The 12,133-nt window shown below is 45.8% G+C and overlaps 1 protein-coding gene across 1 annotated transcript in view; it reads right to left on the reverse strand.

Moving 5' to 3' along the window:
* Nucleotides 1-482: 482 nt before the first annotated feature.
* The window catches only part of LOC104075560 (solute carrier family 22 member 2-like), an 11,899-nt gene continuing 248 nt past the window's right edge, over nt 483-12,133 (reverse strand). Inside the window, exons 2-12 of the mRNA XM_009576103.1 lie at nt 11,955-12,127; nt 9,694-9,797; nt 8,427-8,581; nt 6,117-6,285; nt 4,501-4,615; nt 4,288-4,394; nt 3,957-4,171; nt 3,431-3,539; nt 2,255-2,367; nt 1,058-1,157; nt 483-549 (exon numbers count right to left, since the gene is read on the reverse strand). Of these exons, the coding sequence (XP_009574398.1) occupies nt 483-549; nt 1,058-1,157; nt 2,255-2,367; nt 3,431-3,539; nt 3,957-4,171; nt 4,288-4,394; nt 4,501-4,615; nt 6,117-6,285; nt 8,427-8,581; nt 9,694-9,797; nt 11,955-12,127 (1,427 nt within the window). The remainder of the gene's footprint in view (nt 550-1,057; nt 1,158-2,254; nt 2,368-3,430; nt 3,540-3,956; nt 4,172-4,287; nt 4,395-4,500; nt 4,616-6,116; nt 6,286-8,426; nt 8,582-9,693; nt 9,798-11,954; nt 12,128-12,133) is intronic.

The raw sequence follows: 12,133 nt of genomic DNA on the forward strand, positions 1-12,133 counted from the left end.
GGACACACATGAACACCATAACACGTAAGGGCTAGCAAAAAAAAAAAAAAAAAATCTGTGCAAATCTGTTGCAAGTTGTACCAAGACTGTATGAGGCTTGTAGTCAGCTCAGCTCCGTAACAGAAGTAAACCTCTGTTATATTAAGCTGCCCTTTCATAAGACAAAACAACAAAGTCAGACTTCACGGAAGCTTATAAAGTTTTGTTGGGATGGACCCCACCATCCCCAAGTTAAGATCTGCACCCATGTTGAGGTCCACAGGTATGAAAAATTCCCAGCTCTGAAACATATTTATATTATAGTGTACAGAGAGGGAAGCAGCTATGCAGTAATAGGGACAATCCCATCAGAAACCCCCTAACATTGTAAATAAAGGATAGGCAGACAAAAAAAGAGGCAAGACAGGAGAGAGTATTTATTCCAATTTGCCTTTCCATGCTAGTGCCTTAAAGCAGGCTGCCCAGAAAGAGTTATACCTTCTTCAGTCATGTGCTACTTCTGACGTTTGGACGTGGAGATAGATCTTTTTGGCCTTTGGAGCACTTTGCCTGTAAGAATAACAAGACATGAGCAGCAAACCAGGAACAAAGGTGTTCAGTGAGCACCTAACTTCAAGTTCCTCACTTGCCCTGCCTCTTCCCCAGAGAAAATGAGCAGCTAGTCCTCAAATCCTCCAGATTTGCTCTGGCTCCTCAGTAGATACTGGTGCTTCACTCAGCGCATGAGTAGCTGCTATCAAGAATGCCCTTTTTCTGTTCCACAAGATCAGTTAGGTTTTCAAAGCACAAATAACGTTTATAATAGTGTCGCAGCAGGTTTTAGAGACTAGTGCAGCTATTCACAGGCCAATAAAGACCTGTGCCGCTTGTTTTCAGATGCCTAGGTAGACAAGTGGTAAAAAGAAAATCTGTCCAGCTGGAGTCTGGGAATTAACTAGCAACTTCTTGGAAGCATAGGAGGCAGCCAAGCAACCCCTGGGCTTCCCCAAGGAGCTCTGGACAGGGATTTTGCACAATTTCAAGTGAAAGCTGCTAAGAGTTCATCATCCTGACTCACCCGTGAAAGTTTTCAACATCTTCAACAGTCTCAGGCAAAACCCTTCCTTTAGTTTCAGGTAGAAGCAACACCAATCCACCCGCAATCAAACCAAGAACAGCTTCAAATCGAACAGATTCACAAAGAGCTTGTTAGCATATACCAATTTCCAGCATATACACCACTTTCTACTGCCTGGCACAAAGGACTCGTAAATGGCATTTTTTTTTTCTTCATACAAGATGTGCACGTCAAGGCTCTATATGCAAAACTGGCATGCCACCCCTGGAGTATGTGGCAGCCACATGGAGACAGCAATGAGCCGAGTTCAGTTGTGATTTATGCACTGAACTACGGCATCTCAGGCTGGACAGACAACTGTAAAGAGGAAAGAACCCTTTCTAGTCTGAGTGTATGCCAGGAAATTGATTCAATTTTTCTGCTATTTACATAACAAGATTTAGAAAATACATACACAATGTATTATCTCCTACAAAATGCCATTAACTTCTCCACTGATAATTTCTTTTACGTACTTTGTACAACTTTGGTGTCTATATTTTAAATCTACCAAGCACCCTCCTAAACGTACTGTCTGTTGAAAACTGCAATTTGCCATTCAAGACATTCTTCTGTAAATAGTATGCTGATCTAAAGATTCAGAAAAGTTTTACAGACCCTGATCTGAGAGTTCAGGTCACTAGTCTGCAAACACATCTTGCATTTATTTACCAACCTCTTTCCAAATATCTGGAGAACAGCCAGTTAACAGACTGTCAGAAAAACTGAAGTGTAACAGCCATGCTTGCACTTCATTAAATAGGCAATTATGTGAAATTCTAGGTTTTGGCTCCCGGCCTGAGACAATATACCTCATACCAATATACAAGCAGTAATTGATCAGATTTGAATTCATCAAAATATTAATGTCATCAAAACATTAGAATATTTCTCAGCTCTTTGCCATCTGTCGAACCTGTATTCACCTCTAGCTTCCTTTAAAATGCAAGGAACAATAATAAGGGGAAAGAAAACATGAATGCATAAACAGGCTCCAGGTTGTTATGAACTGAGGGCTATGGCTTTTGTAGATGGGAAGGGGCTTCTGCTGAATTCGGGGCAACTGCCTTAGCTGCTTTTCCCTCCCTTTGAAACTTGGGCCCCACTTTGAAACTTGGGACCCAGGAGCAGCTGGCAAGGAGGTAAGGGGGCACTTACTGAAGACTATCAGCGGCAGATCGTGCCAGACTTCCACCAGTCTGTAGACAATGAATGGGACAATGACTCCACCAACATCGCACAAGGAGGAGCAGACCATCACCCCGAGGTTCCTGGTTCAACAGCAAAGGGATCATGTTAGGGTGGAAGGGCAGGGATCACAGCTGTGACCACTGCACAGGGCATGCAGCTCAGCAGACCACAAAATGACAAAATAGTTTGCGAAGCCCTAGTTTTCCACCAGTGGGCACATCCAGAAGTTATTTAGATCTAAGTATTGCAAGAATAAATAGCTAGCAAATAGGAACAGGAGAGTATATCTGCATTTTCACAGGTGTAAGCAAATTCCCAAGGTTAAAGATAGAAGAGAATCAGGCCCAAAGTGTCTGAGGGAAGTCTCCGGATACAGGTAAAAATGTTACATTCAGTACATCTTAGGTGACCTAGTGCAAGGGGTGGCAAACAATCCTTCTGTTTGCTATACACCATTAATAAAATTTAAAACTCCACTGTATTCATTATGGATAGAGAAATAAGATTAATAGAGTCTCATGATTTCATATGTTGTGTAGCTTCATATAATCAGTGTCTCTCCAATGAAGAAAGGAGGAGTAAGATTTATCTGGTCAGTGCAGACACCTTCTCTGCAGGCAATGGCCTACAGTCAGTGGGTAGAAAGAGGAAATTTTGAAGAAGAATTAACTCCCAAGCTTTAGATTTCTCCAGCGCACATATCTACTTCTGAGCTATTCACCCTGCAGCCCACTTACAAATAGGGAAAAAATCCGGTACTCAGGCGAAGGGCTTGAGTTAACACACATTATCCATAGCAAACTCCACTGTGGACAGATCCATTTAGATGTTATTTTGATTCAAACCAAGGTACAAATCCAAGCACCTCGTGGGACTTCAGAACCCTCATCAACCCTGGTTGTCTCCACTTTTCCCTTTATTTCAGTCACATGAGTTTTCATCTGCCTTAAAGTACATTTGTTGTCTTCATGAATCTACTTTTTAAAGCATTTTACTTATGCTCCCCTTACTTTATGTTCAGCAGTACCTGTGTAGCTCTGAAGCATCTGAGGATAACTTAGTTTAGCGTAAAACGTAACATACACATTGGCCTCAACTATTTGTTTCCAGGCCAAATGCCAATGGGGAGGAGGATGCACCTACCTGATGTATGTTGGATACAGTTCAGTGTTTACAAAGCAAACCATTTCAAAAGCCATTGTGATTCCCATTCTTCCGATGCAAGCAGCGATCACTTTTAGCCAATGTATGTCTGCAGTGAAAATGCATTCAACACATTTAGAAGCATCCCAGCGATTTAGCAGGAGTCAGTTAATACACCAGTGTTATTTTAGGGGGGACCTCTTATTCCGTATCACTTGATGTTTTTAAGGGGCCTTGTTTCACCTGTGTGAATGAGGGAACGGGAACAGCCAGCACCGCATGAGCTGCGGCACGGGGGACCCGGGTGGTTTGAGATTTATTATTAGCAGTCCCACAAATCAACCCCATTTCACTTCTGCAGCACGAGGAGTGCTACTAAAAGTCAGGGAGGCAGCACCCGACAGCAGGCGTGGGTTTGCAGACCTTTGAGGCTGGACCTTGGGAAAGGGAGGGAGAGGTGGGTGCTGTTCCCAGGGGGCAACGCCAGGGTGGGAAGCCACCACGTAGCCTCATGCAGTTGACTCACCCTCTGGGATCAGGGCTGTGACAAGGCAGGCAGCCCCAGCCACCAGGTTTGCCGCAGCCCAGGGGTAGCGCCGCCCAACGCGGTCAATGGTGACGATGATGATGAAGGCGGCTGGGAACTCGACAAGTGCAGAATAGAGGAAATCCAGATACACGTTCCCAGCAGCTACTCCCATGTGCATGATGAGCCCCTGGTAGAGGACTGAGCTTGTGAACCTGGGCAGAGAAGAGCATCCCAGCTTCGTTAGTCAGTTGGAGGACCAAGGTCTGTGTCCTGCTGGACCCTTCGTAACCAGAGCTTCAAAAACAGCTCTCCAACATTATCTTCTTACCAGTTGTACATCAAAATGAACGTGTTTTTTCTCATCTGTGGTGTCCTGACAAGGTCAATAAGTGAAGGACTCTGCTTTCCGCCATCTTCCTCTTCAAATTTAATATCCTGCGGAAGAGCCAGTACAAAGCACGGTAAGTTTCTACTGGGATGAACTGATGGAAGGGACTACCATGAATGCTTGCTTACATGCATAAGCAAACCCTGAGCTCACCTCAAAATGGGAAGGCATCTTTTTCCGGTTTTTTTTAGCCATATCACTGACAATTTTCATAGCTTTGTCATTTTTCCCTTGAGAGATCAGCCACCTGGGAGACTCTGGGAGGCACCTACAATGCGAGTGGATGCTATTATATACCAGAACATAAGGCTTACGTAGTGCTCCCGTGTATGGAGACTGTGGAGAGAGGGCTTTGGCTGAATGGAGGCAGGTGGTTTTTTTTCTTTGTTTGTTTAAGTTTTTTGGGAGAGGGGTTGTGGTTCCCCCCCATCAGGAAAAGTAGTATATCCCGTTGCCAAAATGGGAAGAGGAGCAGTTGTGGTAGTGGCTTTAGTCAGAGATGAGTTTACTGAAGATAAATCAGGGAAGGGCTTTGAGCAAGAGTAGTGCTATCATTTTATTCAGCCTGTTCACCACAAACTGGTTCCTCTTAGGGAGTCATTTTCCAGTTGTGCCATCAGAGGTTAAGAAGAAGTAAACAAGCTAGAACTGGCTTACCAATTCACAAATATGGAAAAAGGAAGACAACAAATCTTTTTTTACTATTCCTAACCTCTCGACCTATCCAGACAATTTCTCAAATCAAAGCACTCAAACTGAAAAACATCAATCAAAAACAGAGAATCCAAATTAAAGGTGAACCCACGTGCCTTCTTTTGGTTGGACCACAAAAAGCTGCAACTTTTTTTCCTTAAAAGAACATGTAAATAACCTGTTACAGTTATGTTAGCATTCAACAATCTCTCAATAACCATCTTTTCAGTGCAGGATCCACTAAATTATGTCAAGGCATTTCTTTTCCTTTGTAAAATTGTCCTGGTTTTGGCTGGGATAGAGTTAAATTTCTTCCCAGTGCTGTGTTTTGGATTTAGTATGAGAAGGATGTTGATAACACACTGGTGTTTTAGTTGTTGCTAAGTAGTGCGTACGCTAGTCAAGGACTTTTCAGCTTCCCATGCTCTGCCATGTGCACAAGAAACTGGGAGGGAGCATAGCCAGGACAGCTGACCCAACTGGCCAACGGGGTATTCCATACCATATGACGTCATGCTCAGTATTTAAATAGGAGGGGTGGTCCAGGAAGTAGCAATCGCTGCTTGGTCGGCAGGTGGTGAGCAATTGCATTGTGCATCACTCGTTCTGTATATTCTACCATTGTTACTATCCCTTCCTTTTCTGTTCTGTTAAACTGTCTTTATCTCAGTCCATGAATTTTACTTTTTTTTTTCCCCCGATTCTCTCCCCCATCCCATTGCAGGGAGGCGGGGAGTGAGCGAGCGGCTGTGTGGTGTTTGGCTGCCTGCCCGGTTAAACCTCAACAGAAATCCTTACTGAAGATAATATAGGATATTAAATCACTCTCCCCCAGTGTTTTTCAGTGGTCTTTCTTTTAAAGAGAAGTCAGGTGTGGCGCACAGGCTAAGATGCAATGAAGTCTCAGTTGCCGAGGGGTCCTATTTCCCTCTCCTCTTTGCTATGTACTTCCTCTTTGCACGAAGAGGCACACACAACCGAAAAGCCGTGCCAAATCTCCCGCAGTATCAAGCCCTGGGAGGCAGAAGCCGCCGCTTTTTGGGTCATGGGCAGAGGTACAATGAAAGCCTGTTTACCAGTAATAGAGCAGGAAGAAGCAGCTCGGCAGGGTGACAGTGAGCTGCAGCCACCGCCAGTGAGGGATGGCATAAGCGATGGCATCAAAGACCAGGAGCCCAACGGAGAAGGCCGTTTGGTAGAGGATGCCCACCGTCCTCCGGTACTTCGGACTGACAACTTCCGTCACTGCAAACACGCACAGAGACAGGTGAATGACAGCTCAGCCATGACCGCTCGGCGCAGCAGTAACTTGCTCTGTGGGGACGCTGGAAGACCAATGCTGCGTTAACGCCCTGAAGAAACCGTCTTGGTAATCCTGGGCTTCCTAGCATAAAGCCTCCAGGCAAAAATCCCCTGGTGCTCGCAGAGGAAGGTTTGGTTTTCTGTCACCCAAACTCTCCACAGAGGAGAAAACACTGCTCCTGCTCCTACACTGGCCTAAGGCATCCAGTACTGTCCTCTGTCGTGGAAATCTCTGAGTGAATCAAACATTCCTCAAAGGGCACAAATGGATTTTGTTCTAAAATCTAACACCAACTACACCAATAAGAAAACATCATATTTTGTTTTCTAAGTGCAGCCTTTCAGCCTGCATCTAACTCCAAGTATGTAAGAAATGCTTGTACCACAGGGTGGCATACAGCTTCCTGGTCAGGGTGGCTTCATGACTCATCTGTACTTTGCAACTGCACATCACAGGATAGACCTTAGGTCTTGTTAATATAGAGCTAACAGTAACTATTCCAGCAGGCAGGCACCAGCGCACTCAAAATTTTGCATCCGGTTGTGTGATTTCAAGAAAGCAAACCGATTAGAAAAAGATCAGAAAGCAGTTATTTAGCAACTGAAGGAAGTGCTGTGTTTGGAGCCACGGATTAGCTAATACGGCTTGGCCAAATGATGCACAGAGACAAAGACATCTCCTCAGGCTTAGCAGGACTGAGCCAAAAGCAGCTGAAGGGTAGACAGGTGTCCCAGGAGAGCACGACAACAAGGTTGCTCTGTCCTTGTACCCTTCCCTGGGCATTCAGCATTGGCCACCCTTAAGGAGAGAAGACAAGTTTAAAGGGGCTTTGGGGCTGATTCTAGGTGACTTCTCTCTCATGAGAGAGTTTCAAGGAGAATCCAGAAGTAACAAGGTGTAACTGAGGGAAAATATCAGGATAGGGCAAGTCATTGTCCTGATAGGAATTTTATGCTCTAAAATGGCATAAAGTTCCCCAGAAGAGGTGATGAAGTTTTCATTTGTGCCAGGAAAAGATTTAAAAGGCCAAGCAAGCATCTAGAATATGCACAGGAAGGAACAATCATGTCTTGGCAGAAGATGGGCTGGACTGTGGGCTAGATGTTTTTATTTTATTTATATCAGACATCTGGATAACTGCATTAGCAAAATGTCCCCGCTAAAAGACAATAGAAGTTTAGGGTGTTGACATTTACATTTTTTCCACTATCACAGTGAACTGGATCACTCAGAGCTATTTGGTAGAGCCACCTGACATCCTAATCCAGACAAGGCTCTACTGGGCAGCCTTTAAAATATTTAATTTGCTGCTTTGGTGATTGCTTGGTGTTGGGTATTTTTGACAAGAGCCTGAACTCCACACCAGAGAAGTCAGAGAAGTCCCAGGCAGCCCTAGCAGGCACCAGAAAGTGGTCCTGAGCTGGCCCCAACCCTGCGGCTGGGCAGCCGTGCTTCCCCGCCAGACGCGATCGGTGCGAGGCGCTGGGAGAGGCGTCAGCACGGCCTGGCTCCTCACATGGCTTTGCAATCCCCCGGGTTGGCCTCCACTCAGACAAGTGCACAGATACCCAAACAGCTTGTCTTTTTCTCAGCAAGTACATGCTGTTCTTCGGTTATTTTTAGGCTGTAAAGCCTCTGTTTGCCCTTTAATGCTCTTTGTGTCATAAAAGTGCCTCCAATTTTCCCCACCCTCTGCCTGCTTCTTTAATGGCCTCCTCTGTCATCACCCCATCTGCAACTGGGCTGGAGTGGCTGCGGTCTTCCCCAGCCGGTGCCCGAGGGGAGGGAGAGGAGCCCGGGGGCCCAGATCTGCAAAGGGGAGCCGCACCACGGGGGAAAGCCTATCCTGAGGTAACAGCCCTAACATACCACCGCTTGCTTGAGCTTTGAAGGCTACTGTTGCTTCTCCCTAATGACAGTGCTTGAAAAAATCCTGAGAAGTCAAAGAGGGAGAAAACTCCTTGATAAAACACCATGATGAGAGGCATTTTTTTAAATGGCTTTTGTTCGGGGTTTTTTGGTTGGCTTTTTTTTCTTCATCTTCCACAGCCAGTGTTGCTCCTGGGAAAAGGTCTGAACTCACCCAGGATGTAGCCTGCGGTCCAGCAGCCCTTGCTGACCAGCCCTTGCAAGAACCGGAGGATGACTATCCACAGGTAGGTGGGCACAAAGACCAGAAGGATTCCACAGACAACGTTTGCAAGAATTGTATTCAAGAGGCAAAATTTACGGCCAAACCTGGATTGGAAGATAATATGTTTGAAGCAAAACACTAGTCATGAAAACACAGGCTTTTTAAACTAGTAAGAGCTTTGTGCATCTTTGGGGAAAAAAGAAAAAAATCCAACTTTGCTGTACAAGGGATAGATACATACTGACTTTTATTCTTAGCCCATTACTCACTTACCTGCTTTTCTGTTCCCTGAAAAATTACTGTGCCAATAGCTCTGCAATTCCACAAAGGCTCTCAGGAAAAACAAAAATTTCCCCAAGTTAAAGAACAATAGTCCCGTATTTACATATATTTGGACTGTGACTGTTATCGCTGAATTTCAGAACAGGAAGCTTAGTAATCTGTTTTTTTATAATGGTGGTGAAAAATAAGTACGGGTTAATACTATCATTCTGATATGTCTGCGTGAACCAGATTTACATACCACAATCTTAATCTCCAAAAATCTAACATGTATGGATCTGGTTGTGAGTGGGCTGCATTTCACAGCTGGAGCAACTCAGAGTCTGCTATACTAACAGTCCTAGGCAGGAGGGGAACATGGGGGAAAAAGGGCCTTCAAATACTGGCATTTTTTTCTTTTTAACCCCAGCCGCCTGGCTAGGGCGGCTGTCTCTGCTGGCTCTGAACAGGGAGCTGAAGATGCCAGGACAGAGGGATTTCTGCTTTTTCACAGTGACTGCTGCTGTACCTATCTGGCAATCCCTATGTCTACTATTTCAAAGTTTCTCCAAAGGAAGCAAGATGTTTCCAAGCTGCAGCCTCACAGAGTGTGAGGGATCAAGCTGGGGTTCCAAACCAGGGTTTCCTGGCTCCGATAACACCACCCCAGGGCTCTGGTGTGGCACGGTAGGGAGTTTGGGGTGTGCAGTCCTAAAATAGTCCTTGCGAGCTCTGCAGGACTCGCCGAGCAGGAGGTTTCTGCAAACCACCAGGTATGACCCAAGAGACAGAGTACGCGCTCTTCATACCGTGACTGAACATCCAGGTGGTTGACCTTATTTTGAGAAGAGCAGAAACGATAGCAGTTGCACAACCCTTCTCTGCCTTTATCTAAGCTTAGCTGTTGAGCACCGATACGGGAGGTCAGAGGGTTTTACTGTCAGCCCACACATACCTGTCTGCTATGTAGCCAATGTTTATGGAGCCAATAAAAAACCCAGCATTCACAGAAGACTGAAAGAGGTCCAACTTCCAGGAGTCCTCACACACCAGGTTAAACTAAAGGAGCAACCACAGTTAGAAGCAAGAGAGTGAAACAAGGAGCTGGCTCACATCCACAAGTTTCCTTCGCTTCAGTTAAAGATTTACATTTTTTTCTGGGTCAACGACCATTTTATCAGCACCCAGAAACCCTACTGACTTAATTAAGTGTCCAACATTAAAAACAGGATCAAGCCCTTGAGCAGCTTCCTGGTTTTTCCCATTCATGTCTCATGTCTCGACACTGGAAAGAACTTAAGTGAGCTATTGCCTGTCAAGATCGGGACCCTAATTTATGTTAGGCCTTGTTGATCAAATCAGCACGGACCTGATGATCACCCTGCGCTTTTCAAACAGCTTTTTTTTGTGGCTGATGGTAAACATTTCTAAGCAGTTCTGGTTGCCTCCGACCCTCACATGCCACAGCAGTCCCTGCAGACCCCTCAGGACTAAGGGCGATGCCTTCACTAAAGGTATCCTAGATGTTTTCAGAAGCCTGCCTGTGGAGCACCAGCTCCCGAAGGAGGGTGGGAGGAGGTATCTGCATCTGCCCCCGAGGCCACACCATTTTCTCTCTGCTCTGGCCTTTTGCTCAACTAAATTGTCCTACAGCCTAATGTGTCTGGAGACCAGGTATTTTGTACCCAGGGCCAAGCTTTGTATCACATGGGTACGCACATATATTTGCCATTTGGCCTTAGTTCTCTTATCTTACTTAAGTAGATATACATAAAAGCTACTGGAGAATAAGTTATTTCAAAAAGCTGTCCTAACACGACTGAGAATCCCTTCCCATCCTACTGGTAGCTGGGTTTATTTAAAGCTATGCATCTTTAATCAACATAAAACCAGATACTCCTCCTGATGCTCTGTGGGGCTTCCCATGAGAATATTCCTCCATGTGTAAATTTTTCCTTCGAGCAAAGTAACATGCTTTACTCTGCGCTATTCTTTCCCTTGCTTAGCTGCCAGAGCAAGGGACAACATAACAGAGCCCGAGAGCGTTCCCAGACACAGTCACATCCAGAAGCAAAACACATTGCCAAAATGCACACAGAGGCGTGTGACGTTTCTGGTTATCCTGTGAAGGAACAACCAAGGCCCCGCGGGCCTGGCCTTGCACCCCCTTCAGAAGAAAAGGGAAGACAACTGATGTGAGAGCGTGACTGCACGAATCCGCACAGACTGCAAGTTTTCAGCTTCCCACAATCTCAAGAGATCATGGTGGGGGCATCTGGACCGCAGCATCTGCTCAAGCCTTTTGCAGCGAGATGTGCCTGCTGCGCTGCGGCTTTGTAGAAGTCCCGGGTCACCCTCCGTTTGAGGTGTCTCACATCCTCACTTTAATATCCACAGTCTATACTTTGCTGAAAGAAGCGCATTTACAGTACACCACCTAAAATCTAGCTGCAAACTATAAATGCTGAAGTTGCTAGAGCACAGAATTTACCTGCTCCTGTGTTTGTGTTAGATATATGGGGGAAAGAATCCTGACTTCCACCATCTCTAAAAATGTCGTGGAACTTCCCATCACAAAATCAAGTTTGTCATCCCAGATACTGATTTGTTTTTAAAGTTAAAGCACCTAAAACCCTAAAGTACCCTAAGTAGCTTAAATACCATTTTCAGTTCATTATATTTCAGCAGGCGATTACCTTTCCCCCACCCATAGTCATTCAATCATATTTGAAACAAACTTTAAAAGACTTTCTTCATTAAAAAAAAGAAAAGAAATCAAGACCTTCACACCTGGGCACAGATCCCAGGAAGATCGGGAGGTCTGTGCACTTGGGGATCGGCCGGTTTTGTTTGTAGTGCTGCGAGCCATTCATCCCTCGCAGGCACTGTTTGCACACCTCCACCAATCGGAACCCTCATGTGACGGGAGTTTCACTCAGAACTGGACTTTATCTACCTAGGGATTTATTTGCTGAAATACGCTTTGCTCTCCAGCTGGAGATATAAGCCTCCCGAGAAGCCAAGACAACATTTCACAGCAAGGACAGAGGGAAGACAACTTGCAAAGCGCCCTGTGCAAATTCGCGGCAAAACGATTCCCCTCGTCCAGGTAAACAGGCATCATTTTAACACAGCCGAGGCTACACCAACCCTCTCCCGTGTCCCTTCAGCTTGTCTGTAACTGAGGGGGCAAGGGAAGGGGGTATGTGTTTTTACCTCGGTCACGAGAGAGCTCCCCAGGGAGTCGTAGACCCAGCCATCGCGGCAGGGACCGAGGGGGACGGCGCTCCGGTTGCCCACGAGGCTGCCGAGGGGGTCGGTGCAGCTGACGCCCGTCGCGTTCCAGTCCACCTCGTACCTCCTGCAGCGGCTGCCGAAACCGGCCCCATGGCCTC

The sequence above is a fragment of the Fulmarus glacialis genome, unplaced genomic scaffold (assembly GCF_000690835.1).
Source record: "Fulmarus glacialis isolate BGI_N327 unplaced genomic scaffold, ASM69083v1 scaffold11394, whole genome shotgun sequence".
Taxonomy (NCBI): Eukaryota; Metazoa; Chordata; class Aves; order Procellariiformes; family Procellariidae; genus Fulmarus; species Fulmarus glacialis.